Below are 14172 nucleotides of genomic sequence, written 5' to 3' on the forward strand. Positions count from 1 at the left end.
GTCCCTCACCGAGGTCTTTGCTTTTCTGTCTCACAATGAGGCTTTGGTACTGTGTCCCTGTTTACCTACTAAACAGGCAGCATAATTAGCCCAAGTCAGCCAGTCAGCACTTGGAACCTGGGCTGGCTGGCTTTAAAGTCCCCTTTCTCCTTGCACCCTGACCCACTGCGTATTTCTTGGGGGACAGAGAGGACAGAGAAGCATTCTCTGGGGAGTGCTCCTCTGTGCTGGCCCAAGGTCCCTGGAGGAATTCTGCGGGGAGGGTGGGGGTAATGAGGCCTTTCTCCAAGGAATCTGAAAGGGGAGAATGGGGTCAAACAGTGCCTGAGGGACAGTGGCACGGTGACTTTAGGAGCTATGGGCCCTGGATGGGTTCCAGCCCTGTCTCTCACTTGCCATACTGCCCTGACGCAATCAGAAAAAGAAAGTCAGAGAAGACAGCCAGAGAGAAGCAATTTAACCCAAGAGAGTGCTCGGGGCACCCTGAGAGTCGTCCATTGTTATGATGTGAACCAGTGTAGGGTGCTGTCAGGTAGGCTTTAAAAGGCCGTTGAGAAAATAAAGGCCTTGTCCTCAGGAGGGGGTTAATGATGTTACTTCAAGAGCAGGCTTCTTATTGCAGGAATGGGTTCTTTATAAAAGCAAGGCACGGGGCTGGGGATTTAGCTCAGCGGCATAAGCGCCTGCCTTATAAGCAGGCAGTCATGAGTTCGATCCCTGGTACCGATAAAAAGGAAGAAGACATAAAAAATTAAAAAAAAAGCAAGGGACATCCGCGTGCTTCCTCTTGCCCTTCTCTTGCCCTTCCATTGTGGAACAATGCTGGAAAAAGGCTTCATATCTTGGATTTTTCAGCTTCCAGAATCAGGAGTCAATAAATTGTTCATTATAAATTCCCCACTCTCAGGTATTCTGTTACAGTGGCACAAAGCACACGAAACTGGTCACCAACACATCCCGAGAAGAATGTCACCAGTGATACCCAAACAGAACAGCAAGTAACATTGAGAAATATCTACTAACAAGCAGAGATCTGGCCAGCGCTGCCTAGAGACCCAGCAGTGCCTTAAGGGACACATAACACCCTTGGAGGTGTCCGGTAACAGCCCAAGAACAAGTCAGCAATACCTGAGAGGCGGTCAATAACACCCAGACAAGATAGCCAGAAACTCCCCCAAGGACAGCCAGTGACCCTCCACAGGAGGCCCAGCGGCACCCAGAGATAGTCTGTGACTGCTTGAGAGGCAGCCAACAAGAACTGCGGAGGAAGCTGGATGCCTGAAGGACAAATGGGCAAAGCCAACCCCACGGCGCTTGACCGGCACTCCGTCCAGGTCCAGTTTGCAGACCTGAGACCAGATTCCCTGAGGAACGCAGCGCAGTGCAGCACTGAGCAAAGACGCTGTGCGTGCTATGCTGTGCCCGACCACATCTAATGCATAACTGCTGCCCATCCAGTTCCAACCCAACACCGCAAGAGACCGCCTTGTCTCAGGTGGCAGTGGTGTAAGACCTGCCCAGTGCCCCACCAGGATGGCAGCAGTGAGATGGTTGCTGCTCCTTCTGAGTGACACAGCATCGTCCCACTTCTCATCCCTGCTCACCCATACTGTTGCTTCTCTTCCCCTGGGCTTCCTGAGCTGCTCCCTTCCCTCCAACAGCAGACATCCCAGCCTCCTGCTCCTCAAAGCAGCCTCCACATCCAGGGATGTGCAGAAGTCTTAAGCTCACTTCAGAGTCACAGAATTGGAATCTCCACTTTAGCAAGAAGCCCAGAAGGCTCTTAAGTACCATAAAGTTTCAGAAGCCCTGGTCCTCCCAATCCCCAGCCCTGATAGACTGATCTGCAAACCTAGGCTGCCCAGTGTCCCTTTTGTGTCCCCAAGATGAGTCCTCCAAGGCTGTGCTCCAGACAGTCCTGCTTCAGAGAGTGAGGAGAAGGGGACAGAGCATGTGCAAAAAGGGGAGAGTGGGGAGGGCCGCCCGGTAAGGGGAGACAGCGTGTGTGAGGGTGCTGATAAGCAGGGCCGAGTACAAGGCAGTGCTGGGGCTCTGTGCCATCCCTGGACCAAGCCAGACATGAATCAGGTCTCCCAACTGGGGCTCTGTCCCCTGATGGTCCTTCTGTGGGCCGTTCTCCTTAGGGCCTGGCCTGTGGGCATCCTCACAAGTCCTATTTCACAGGCAGACTTCTGTGAGCCCTTTGTCTACAGCGCTCTGGGGCACTGGCGCTTAATTAGGCCTGAACCCAGGCACAGAGATGAGAAATCCACCACTCATCTGATTTGAAACCTTCCTCCCTGCAGCTCTGAGGAAGTGGGAGTCTTGGAATTTGGGGTTGGACTAGCGAGGCTGGGGCTGGCAGAGGGATGGCATTTTCACTAATTAAATCGATTGGTTACACAGACTGACTAAGCAACCGAGCCAGCAGGGGCTGTCTGGGAAGGGACAGCAAAGCAGCAGAGATGGGCTGGGCAGGTGGGCCACCATGCCACGGAGGGTATGTGTGGGCGGCAGCCCCACCAAGGCAGTAACCAGAGGATGGGTGCTCATGTTACCTGGAGCTTCCCCACCAGTGACTCTCTGCCCCAACGTACACTACCACGTCCTCTGACCTTGAGGGAAGAGTGACAAGAACAGCAGGTGGACAGAGCATCCTCCGTGGGTCGAGGTGCCCGCCAACACAGCCTCCCACACACTGGAGGCAAACAGCTGAATTACTCTCAGTCCTTGTGGGGGGACTGGGTGAAGCTACCTATTCAAGGTCACACAGCTTGGAAATGTTGGCAGCAGATAGCAAAGCCAAACTATCTGTCACCAAAGCCATACTGCTGTCCTGTTACCTGCCAAAAAGGGAGGTGGGACTCGTGAGAAGCAGCCCTCCCGTTTCTTGTTCTCCTGCTCCAGATGGTGGAGAGAGGAAGCTCCTGCCTGGGTGGGAGCCTCAGGACAGGAAGAAGGAAGGGCTGGGGGCAGCTCATATACTGCTCTGGAGACTTTGAAGGGGGTGGAGGGGAAATGGGGTAGGTGCTGTGTGTCCCCCATAAGCCTAGGAAAAGGAGGCGGTTTAAGTTGGAGCCAGAGGATGGGGAACCTGAAGACCTGGCCCCGACAATCAGGAGGTTTGGATGCGGAGACGAGCTGGGAGCAGTGGTGCCAAGGCCAGTTCTGCTGATGTCCAAGAAAAGCACAGATGCCTGTCCCCCTGGGAGAGGAGTCTGTCAGATGGAAGGCAGGGCTGCGGGAGATGCACTGTCTGCCTCAGGCTCTCAGACACAGCAGGGCTACCAGAGAGTCAGGTGGATGCAGTGGGGGCCTGAAGACTTCCTGCCACACAACTCGTTCCCATCTGGACCTGAATCCCTGTTTGTGCCTTCCCCACACCACCCTCTGTGGGCAGGCGCTGTCTTACGAGTCACAGCACTGACCTGCTTTTCTGAGCACAAGCCCCCCCCACCTTGTGTCAGAAGAACCCCCTTCCCCCAGTGTTTGCGCCCACCCCCCAAAATGAGCCCATCTCTTCTGGCCCAATTATTTCCTAACCTGGACCTCACTTCACATCCCAGCCCAGAGACAGCCCTCCATCAATCCCAGGACCACCCAGGCTGACTCACCATGGGCTGTGACAGTCAGGTTGCTGGGCCAACCCTGGGAGAATGAGCAGCCCAGGGCATCTGAGATACTCTCGCCCTCCCTCTGTGCCGAGGAGATTTACTGCCCTCCAGGGCAGCACTATGAAAGAAGTCAACATGCCTGTAAGCTAAGCACTGACCTGGCCTTTGCAGCTTCTGAAAGAAGCCAGTCCAGCCCCCACAGCTCAGAGACCTGAAGCCAAACTGCTCAGCGACTGAGTAGAGGAGGCAGCTCCTCCCCCTCCATTTATGTGGCTTCTCCCAAGTACCTGGCTCCTCAGAACAATGCAAAGATGTCCCCCCTCACCACTCTTGTTCAACATAGTTCTTGAAATTTTAGCTACAGCAATTAAGCAAAAGAAAAAAATAAAAGGTATACAAATAGAAAGGAAAGAAGTAAAATTATCCTGGTTTGCAGATGACATGATCCTATACTTAGAAGACCCTAAAGATTCAACTGAAATTTTTAGAACTTATAAAAGAATTCAGCCTTGTAGCAGGAATTAAAATGAACATATACACCAAATACCTCTGCGGAAAAAAGAGACCCTGAGCTCCAAAGCCTCAAGCTTCAGGCTCTGGCTCACTTGGGTCACATGATCTTGTACAAGAAACTCATCTTTTCTGGGCCTCAGTCTCCCCATCTGTAAGGGGAATGAATGATTTATGCCAGGTTGGAGATTCTCACTTCTGCCCCATCGGCAGGATGCCCCGGGGTACTTGTGAAGGACACCAATGCATTGGTCCTCCTGGACACTTGGATCTATTGGCAGTCAGATGGGCCTTCTGTACAAGCAAAGCTCTGGGTGATTCTTACTACCATGCAGATCAGGGAGCCCTGGGATTGGACAGAGAAGGTCTCTAAGGTCAGATCTTTTAGGTGATGAAATTTTCAGGACCACTCAGGCCAGTCCCTGTTTCTCTTGCTCCAGAAGCCCTGGGCCCTGGCAGCTTGGGGTGTTTCTGTTTACACCCTTTGGTTTCTTCCCCCTCTTCTTCCAACCCTGTGCCCCTAACCCCAGCGCTCATGGAAAAGTGAGGTGGAGATGTGGGGACAGGCAAGGAAGACTGGCAGTAGTGGCAGCACCAGGAAAATGGATATATTTGCTATCTGCTCAGTGTCACCCCTTAATAGTATTCATGGCATTGCTGTTTATAAAAGCCAAATACTGAGCACAAACATTGGTTAAATAAGTTATGGTATTTCAGGACAATGGGACATTATGCAAATGTAAGAAGGATGAAGCTGACTTCTGTGTACCAAATGAAACGCTCTCCCAGACAGGTGACCACATGCAAGAGGCAAGGGGCCAGCAGTTTGTACAACAGGTGATGCTGGGTGGAACTATAGGTGCACGTGATGACTTGTACATGCAGAGGAACTGTCAAGACAGCTGCCTCCGGGGAGGGCTCCAGTGGCTGGGGCCAGGGGAAGGAGGGAGACTTTTCACTACATTCCCATTTGTACCTTCTGAATTCTGTATTATGTGTAAGCAATATCTACCCCAAAATTTTCAAAAGCTCTTCAAGGCTTTCTCAAACTGCACTGCTACAGGCATCTTGCTCCCTCCTTGGTATCTTGCACAGGTGTGTGAGGTGCAAACAGGTAAGGATCCTGCAATGGCACCTGGCCTGACTGCCCCAGCCCTGCCCCACACCTCGAGCAGGATCTGCTGGACTTAGCTCACCTCCTCATTGAGGATCTCCTGGCATTCGGAGTAATTCACACGGGCGGCCCAGCTGCCATTGGCCAGGCACTCCCGGTAGCCATTGTCTGGAAAAAAGAAGCCACATGAAAGAATAGCAATCCAGCGGGTCCGTCTGTCCATCTATCCACCCAGTTGGGCCGGCACAGGCCTGGTAGTTGGGCCCTGGAAAGAAACTGGGAAAGGGATTCCTCACCAACTCCATTTCCCACCTCTTTTACCCACTGGCTCCTCCTCAGGGCTATAGCAGCTGTCTGAAGCACTTGCTGGGGAGGGGCATGGGTCTGCCCACCCATGCTGGCACGATCATGCCAATGGGCTGGGTGTGGTCAGGCCGGCCCAGCTGTCTGGGCTGCTTCCCTACAAGCCTTTTATGGTGGCAGATTTCATGGTGGGTGATCTTCTGAGATGCTCCTGCTTTGAGTCTTGCATGACAGCTAAAAAGAATGAGAGCTCATGAACCAAGGCTCACACAGCTGATATGAGGACTTGGACCTGGTGGAAGGGTATGTGGTGACAGCTCATGTGGCTCATGGAAATGACAGGGTTTCTTGTAGGATTACTCATGGTGGAGGTGTCCATGGGCAGTCCTCGTGTGGCAGTGTATCCGTGGGATGGGGACTCATGGGGGTGGGTTCCTGGGGAAGGTCCACATGGTGGCATTTCCCAATGACAAGCTTTTTTTTTGGAGAGTCTTATGGTGGGAACATCCATAGAGGAGCTCTCTTGTACAGAAAATGACAGGCATGTGCTAGGAGATGTCACACAGGGTAGGTCTTGCTTGGCCAGTGTCTCGTTACTAGAACCTGTGCAGCTGCTCCTGGCCTGGCCTATGGCACTTGGAGGAGAAGCCAGGACAGTGGCTTAAGGAGAGTGGAGGTGTGTGTGGTCATCAGCCTGGACTGCAGCTGAAACCTGCCACTTTTTAAGGAGATAGGGAGGGGCCCTGTGGGCTGCGCTGTCTGGGTCTAGGGCTCTGGGACTGGCAAGAGCTGCCTAAATCGTCTCTCTCACTTGCCTTCCTTCTGACTCCCCTGGGTACCAGGTCCTGAAATCTAGGAGGGGAAGAGATGATCAGCATGGGAGCCACCTCACTGCTGGCAGCATCAGAACCAGATGCTGGGTAGGGGTCAGGGAGTTGATGCCCCCTCTAGGAAAGGCAGTCATGGCCTGGCCTCTAGAGCTGAAGGCTGCAGCCTCCACTCTAACCAAAGAAGCTGCTCTGGCTGCTACAAGATGCCGAGGACTGGGGAAGCCAGGCCCTTAGGCTTAAAGCTCTGGAAGGCCTTCAAGTTTTCAGCCCTGAGTCCTGGGCAAAGCTGAGCTCTGTGACGATTTGGCTATGAGGCTGCAGAGGCTCTCCGAATGACTAAGTAAGGACTAAGTCTGCTCTATCTAAACCGAAGTGCCTTGAGCCACTAGGAATATCTACAAAGGTAGACATCTGGTGGGAAAAGTCAAGGGGGGTAGTGGAGTTTGTGTGCAGTTCCTGCCTTAAGAGAGGAATTTACCTTGCAGAGAGCAACATTAAGAGCAGGGCCCCTAGACTCATACAGCCTAGGTTCAAATCCTACTCTAGCTGTGTGACCTTGGGCAAGTCTCTTAGCCTCTCAGTTTATCTGTAAGACAGAGGATTTGAATAAAGACACCGACCTCAGGGACTCAGTATTTTTAGTTAACATGTGTACAATGCTTAGAACTGTACCTGGCATATGGTGCTAGACATCGTGTTTATTATATTGTCTTGGAGCTATATTCATATAACCTTACATAACTTGTAGAACACGTCACATCCCTACCAAAAGGGTTGCAAGAGGAGATTATGGAGGAGCCTCCTTTGCTCGACTGTCCCCTTTTGCATCCCATGGATAAGAGTGCCCCTCCCCAAGCCCACCCATCCCAGACAGAAGGCTGATGGAGAGAGGAATCCCGAAGGAAAACAGGGCCAACTCCGGCAGTCATTGACAAGGAGGAGTCGACCTCCTTGTCTCTAATTGCTGAGCTGAGCAGTCTTCCCAGAGAACCACGGGAAAATGGATATTTTTGGAAATGTTTCCTATCCTTTTGAAGATCTGATGCAGCAGGAGGGAGAGCATTAAGGAGAAGCCAGAAGTCCGGACAACACCTCATCAACAAACGCATTAATTAATGCCTCGTGATTGGGTACAGCTCTGGTTCCTTCCCCAACCTGTGGCACCAGCAGGGCATCCCTAGTCACATGGCACAGGGGCACCAGCAGAGGGGTCCTTCACCCCTGGCATGCCTGACATGCTGATCCCATGTCAAGGGACCACCACTCCAGATACGGCTGGGCTAGAACCCGGGACTCCTGGCTTCTCTTGAATGTCAGTCAGGCAAGTTTAGCAGCTCATGTCCAGGCACTAAGACTTGGCCACAATTACTTGAGGTGTGTAACAGTGATCCTTGACTCTCCAGGTTCTGACTCTGCTCTGTGACCTTGAGCAGGTTGTTAACTTCTCTGTGTTTCAATTTCTTTATAAAATGAGCCCTATGCAATCAGAGGCTGCCTGGCTGTGGACTCCAAACTCTCCCCACATTCCCTCCACCACTGGGACTGACAGGAAGTTGCTTGAGCCAACCTCCCAGGGGAAGCCTATAGTCACCGTCCTGGGCTCGACCACCCCTCCTTGCCTGCAGCCCCTAACTGTAACCTCTTTAATCCATCTGGTGAAGGGAGGAGGGATAGGACGATGTTGGAAGTTTTGAGGCGGAAGAAGGCTTTCTAAGGTTTCTAACCAGGTCATCCAGCCCTCCCGATTCTCAGATGAGGGGCCAGACCCAGAGAACATGTGATGAGGTAACACAGTGAACCTTAGAACACGGGGAGTCTTGGAATGGGCCATTTGTTGTCTTTGGTCACTCCTGGTACCCTCTTGGGGCTCTGTGTTCAGGCCCACTGCACTCCAGGGCCTAAAAGGGGACCCCAGCTCTAACCTCCCTTGGTGGGCTAGGGCCCCTGGCCTGCAGCTGTTATTCTCTTGATAAGCACAGATCTGAGTCATTGGCAGGAGAGAGCAAATTAATTTTGAGGGCAGCAGGTGCTATAGCACGGAGCTGCAAAGCCTGACATGAAGGCTTAGGGCTTGGGGGGTGAGGTGTTTATGCGGGGATCAAGTGTCTGCACAGAGCTGGGTCAGCCCTGCCCCTCCTAGTCTCACCCCACCTGTGGGACTGGGATGCAAGTCAAGCTCTGTGCCATGGATCTAAATCTCTGGGCACCTACTGGAAGGCCCTGGACAGGGCTCAGAACTGCTCACTGAGGCTGTTCTGGGGATTCCTGCCGTACCTCATAGAGTTGTAATAGGTTCAAATAGCGCAACTTACAGTTTGTCAACTACAGAAGAAAGTGCCAAGCTTTATTCCAGTTTCACCCCGTACCAGCTGGTGCCTTGGGTAGGTTTCCTAACCTCTTTGAGGCTCAGAGGCCAGTTATATAGCAAGTGATAGGGCCTTCCAGGGCTTTGTGGGAGTCAGCAGGAGAGAGCACAGAGTGCCCAGCAGAGCACAGAGCTGGTCTTTGGTAAACAATGGCTAAACCGATGATAGGTATTGATATTATTGTTGCTACTGCTATCCTGTTTCCTCACCCACCTAATGAGGTCTCCCCATCCCACCCCCCTCCCAGCACATGGCCCACCCTCTGCCTTTCCCCCTTACTTGTGGTGTTGTAGCGGACACCGTAGAAAAAGGCAGGGCAGGGCCGAACCACCAATTGCCCCGCAGGGCTCCGGGGCCAGCAGGTGCCGATGAGGTCCACAGAGGCATTGCACTGAAGTCCTGGGGTGGAGACGGCTGGTGAGGAAGATTAAGGTCCCACCCCAAGGGCCAGGCAGACAGGGAACCCTTGAGAGTCCTTCCCGCCTGCCCGCGGGCTCACATTCACATACCAACTAGGGAAGGGCAAAGCCAGGGTCCCTGTGATGAACCAAGTTCATTCCATGCAAAACAGACACCAGGGGGAGGAATCTGAATTCGGTGCTAGGCACTAGAGAGCCAGTGTGGGTTACAGAGCAGGGAGGAGCAGAGGTGCCTAGAGCAGGTGTTGAAAGAAGGCTGGGCATGCTTCAGGCTCCCTGTCTGTAGGCTGAAGACCCTCCTCTTCTGCCTTCCTTTAGCAACAGACTGGTGCTCCAACACTTCACAGGAACAGCCTGGGACAAGCTGAAATAACCTGTGACCCAGATCCCTTTCATGTCTCTGGGATCCAGCCACATCTGCCTCGGTCTCACAGGCCAGAACCAGCTGCCCACACCACATTTACCCAGAACTGCTCTTGCCTGTGCTGGGACTTGGGAGAGGCTGGATCAGGAGGCCACCAGGGTGGGGAAAAGCCACTTGCTGGGGGAAGTAGAAAGGGCACTGAATGGTGAGAGCTTCTGCTGCTGATTTGCTGTGCGACCATACATGAGCCATTTGCTCCCTCTGGGCCTTGGTGTTTTCATCTATAACAAAGTAGATAGGACTTTTCTCTCTTTTCTTTCTTTGGTGCTGGTCCTTGTACATGCTAGGCCAGCACTCTACCACTGAGTGACACTTCCAACCCACAATCAGAAATTCTCAGTCCACAGGAAACTTCGTACTGACCTGTGATCTAGGGGCAAATGTGTGTGCATGTGTTTCCCATGGTGAAAGGGTCCCATGGTTTTTGTTAGATTCTAAAAAGGATTCGTGATTCTAAATAGATGTAAACAGCTGAACTAGAAAGAGGACATTGATGGCTCTTTTAAATATTAATATTTTCCCTTATATAAAGAGCTTTCTTGAGGGAGAAAGGAAAGGGAAGGGAGAGGAGAGAGAGAGAGAGAGAGAGAGAGAGAGAGAGAGAGAGAGAGAGCACTATTGACATCTCAGGAAGGCAGTGAGAAAATGGTCTCCGAGAGCAAGGGCCAAGCACCCCCACACCTGGTGCTGGAACCCCCTCCTGAGGCTGCCCCTACTTTCTCTGCCTTCTGATGCTCTTTTTGCCATGAAGCTGGCACACCAGTCCTGTCGAGGCCCAGAATTCCATTCTGGCAGAAGGCGTCTGCCTGAAATTGGCACAAGAACATACAGACAAGCCAGGCACAATCAGGCCCAGTGGGGCTGGGGCGGCCTCTCAGGGCTGGGCATCAGCAGCTGACATCTTCTCCCCAATTAGCCTGCTCCCAGCCTCTCAGAAAACAGCAGTGCATTAAAGTGGCTTCCTCTCCCTGCTGGACGCAGGGCAGTGACCAGCTACGTAGGTTCCAAATGCTGGTTTTTCCTTCAAGGCTCGAATAGCATAGACTTTAATACCGTAAGGCTTAATCTAAAGAGAAAGAAATCTGGACTGGAAAAGGCAGGTGTGGGGCACAGGAAGCTTCCACGGTAGCATTATGGAGAGGTGGGGAAAGAAGGGGAGAGAGATAGGCAGCCCAGGTATGGTATGGGGGTGCCAGGTTGGGACTTGACTGTGCCACAGGTCATGCTGCCAGTGCTGAGTTCAGAGGAGGGGGAGCCAGAGGCACATGGCCGTGTGTGTGTGTGTGTGTGTGTGTGTGTGTGTGTGTGTGGTGGGGTGTAGGGGGGAAGTAGTATTATGAACTACACTCTGCTTTTTCAAAGCTCTTCTTCACCTATTTGATTGGATCCCAATTTGCTCTGAAATATCAATATTCTCTTTTTACAGATGAAGACATTGAGGTCCATGGATGTTAACTGACTTGCTCAAGGTCACAGGTCAAAGTGGAAAGGAACTGGGGCTATAAATCAAGTGCTCTCTCTGTCATACCATATGGGGTGGCAGTAAAAGATGGGGCGAGTCAAGGAGGCAGTGGTATTTATTGAGGGCCAGTTGTGTGCCAGGCTCCTGCCAGATGCACGACATAGTCCAGCTCACTTGATGGCACTGTCTTGCTCCTCAGCCACCTCATGCACAGTATCGCTGAGCCAGGTACTGGGCAGTTCTACGGTGTGTCGTGTCGTGTGTGCCAGTGCCTGGACCTTGCCTAACACACTGTCTCAGTGCAAATAGCATCTGCTTTCCTTCCTCCCTGGACAGTTCCCAGGTCCTGTTCTGCAAAGAACAGGGCCAGAGAAGGTCAGCAGACACCAGTCTAGAGAACCAAGGCAGGTGCCGCCCAAGGAACAGATGCTAGGCCTTGCCAACCTAAGGATTTCGGGACCCTAACCAGAGGCCTGGCCCCACCCATAGCTGGTCCTGGGAAATGGGGTCCACATGGCAGTGGGTGGGGCAGAACCATCTGTGCTCCTCCTCTGTGGTATGCATGCAGCCACAGGCACTATAGATCTTACACCAATGTGGGCGCTAATTCTCTTTATTTGACAGGTAAGAAAATTGAAGCCTGCACAGACATAGGGCTTATTTGACTTTAGATAATTGGGATCCAGAGGCAGAAGTGTATTTGAATCCTGGTCTCTTAACGCCCACTCATGCTTTTCCCACCACACAGGGCTGGCCCCATGCAGGGCAGTCGCCCCTGACAGCTTTTCTGCCGCACTCCTCTCTGCCCTAGAGCTCCTCTCCTGCCCTCCTGTCCCCTCGCAACTCACAGAAGGCTGCGTGGAGGAGGCGCCTGGAAACACAGCACCGGGTGCGAGCTTTACATTTAGAGCCCAGGAAAATCCTGGAGCGAATGAGAGTCTGTGTGAAAGACCAGAAAAAGAGGGAGGAGAGACTGCCAAAGTGGAGAACTGCCAAATGAAAGGCGGCAAAGATGCTGGTTCCGCCAGAGTGAGACCAGAGCTCCCCCTGCCGGCTGGGGTTGGGTGGGCGGGGTCTGCGTCGGGGCTGGAGCCAGGTGGGCGTGGCCAGAGGCGGAGGGCCAATCGAGAGCGGCGGCTGGTAGCGGAACTAGCCACCAAAGATGCGCTAAGCCAGGGGTTGTGGTGGCCCGCCCTGTGGCTGTAGGCTGCAGGCGAGGACCGAAGGGCGCGACAGAAGAGGAGAGTAAGGGAAGAGCAGTAGAAAGAGGAAGGGGGACCCGGAAGCGGAGGCGGTGAGGAGGTGCTGCCCACTTGCACTTTGGCTCAGTTCAGCGTCCTACGGACACAACTTCCTTCCGGGAAGGAGGAGAGGGGGGTCCCCCGGGAGCCGGCCGAGATGTGGCCTCCAAAGGCGGCCGATTATAGAATTTGGGAGCAGCCTGCGTCAAACGCCAATACATGCCAGGCACTATGAAAGAAAAGCCTTTTGCATTTAGAAATTCATCCTGTTCATTCAATCCATACAGCTCTTTGCAGAGAAGACAGAAGAGGAGGGAGGGAACCAGGTGGGCAAAGAGAGTGGAGAGAAAATAAGAGACAAAAGGACGATGAAGATAAGACAGGGAGAAGCCACGAGAAGGAGGCACAAAGAAAGAAGATTTCAGAGGACAGGGCGGGTGTGGAAAGGAGGCCGCAGTAAGAAAGTCTGCAGCCTGGTCCTGACCGCTGAGGTCAGGACAGCTGAGGTCGCATTCTTGGGCCAACATTCCCTCCAGGCCCAATGCTACTGCTCTCCTGGGTGGTATTTTCCCACGTGGGTATCATAGATCTGAGGTGATGAGCAGTTTGGACCAGAGAAGGCAGCGGAGCTCCATTCCGAGGTAATTCACCCTTCAGCACCTGGCCCCGCAGTGCCCTTCCTGGTCAGTTTAGTTTTGGAAGGGGAGGCATTTACTCCTTTCAACTGCCCTTTACAAGTACTTATCGCCTAGGAAAGGTCAGAGACTGGGGAAACAATAATGAATAAAACAAATGCCCTGCCCTCTGGGTGCTTCCATTCTAGTGGAGGAGGCAGTAAGAAAACAAACAGGTGGACAGTTAGGTTAACTAGTGTGAAATACTGTGGCAAAAACTGAGCAATGTAAGATGAAGGTCAGATCAACTGGAAAGCTGTTTTAATTTGATATTTCTCGAAAACACTGACATTTCATTAGCAACCAGGCATGCACAGGGTAACAGAGGGCAGGCAAAAAGCGCTGGTTTTTGCTTGGCACCTTGTGCTTGGGCAGGGAAGGAAAGTGCCTGGAAGGATGTGAGGTCCATCAGGACAAGTGGACAGGAGTCCACAGACACGCTTGTCCTGTGGTTTGTGCCCCCTTCTCTATTTTTTCATTCTCAACACCCAGTATAATGTCAAGCACATAGCAGATGCTGAGCAGAATTTGGGACCATGTATAAACCCAGGGTAGGTAAGAGAAGCTACAGAAGGGACACTGTGCTCCCAGAGGGCCCTGGAACGCCACTGATATCTTGGTAACCATGTATTGTGATCCTGGTGATGAGTCCAAAGTCAGGCTCAAGTCTTGGGGCCAGTACCTCAAGAAACTGTGTGTGCTACAAGTTATTTAGTTTCTTGGAGCCTCAGGCTCCTGTTTCATAAAATGTGGATAAAAATTCTTCCTGACTGTATTGCTGTGATGCCTGCATGAGATTAAGTACTCAGAATGGTATCTAACACAGAATGGGCAGTAAATAAATATTAACTTTTATGACCATTCACTACTTTAAGACCAGATATGGGAACCAATGACTCTAGGTCTTTGTTAACTGAGTCCACTTGTCTGTGTGCGATGTTATTAGTTAACAATATTATAGTTTCTGGCATTATCATACTTGTGCCGTGATTTTATGAGTCAAAAAGTCTGTGATCTGCCACATGATGGGGTCTCGATCCTGGGGACCTAGCCTCTCTCTTCTCCTGGCATGAGGCATGTAAGGAGCACCCCAAAGGTCCCGGCTCAGTGCCAGCTGCCCTGGCCAGACGCCCATCCATCTGTCCCAGCCCGTCAGCCCCACCCTCACCATCTGTCTCTGCCCATAGGTCTGGGTAGGTCTCAGAAGACAAATGG

At 52.3% G+C, this 14172-nt stretch overlaps 1 protein-coding gene across 2 annotated transcripts in view; it reads right to left on the reverse strand.

Moving 5' to 3' along the window:
- Positions 1 to 14172, reverse strand: part of Crhr1 (corticotropin releasing hormone receptor 1) — a 43237-nt gene that overhangs the window by 7731 nt on the left and 21334 nt on the right. Inside the window, exons 3-4 of one of the 2 annotated variants that reach the window (XM_063241663.1) lie at positions 9017 to 9136; positions 5321 to 5406 (exon numbers count right to left, since the gene is read on the reverse strand). The exons of the other annotated variant lie outside the window; for it this stretch is intronic. Coding sequence (XP_063097733.1) covers positions 5321 to 5406; positions 9017 to 9136 — 206 coding nt within the window. The remainder of the gene's footprint in view (positions 1 to 5320; positions 5407 to 9016; positions 9137 to 14172) is intronic. 2 annotated transcript variants of the gene reach the window in all.

This window comes from Cavia porcellus, unplaced genomic scaffold, assembly GCF_034190915.1.
Source record: "Cavia porcellus strain 051 isolate PalLab524CR breed Dunkin Hartley unplaced genomic scaffold, mCavPor4.1 scaffold_32, whole genome shotgun sequence".
NCBI lineage: Eukaryota > Metazoa > Chordata > Mammalia > Rodentia > Caviidae > Cavia > Cavia porcellus.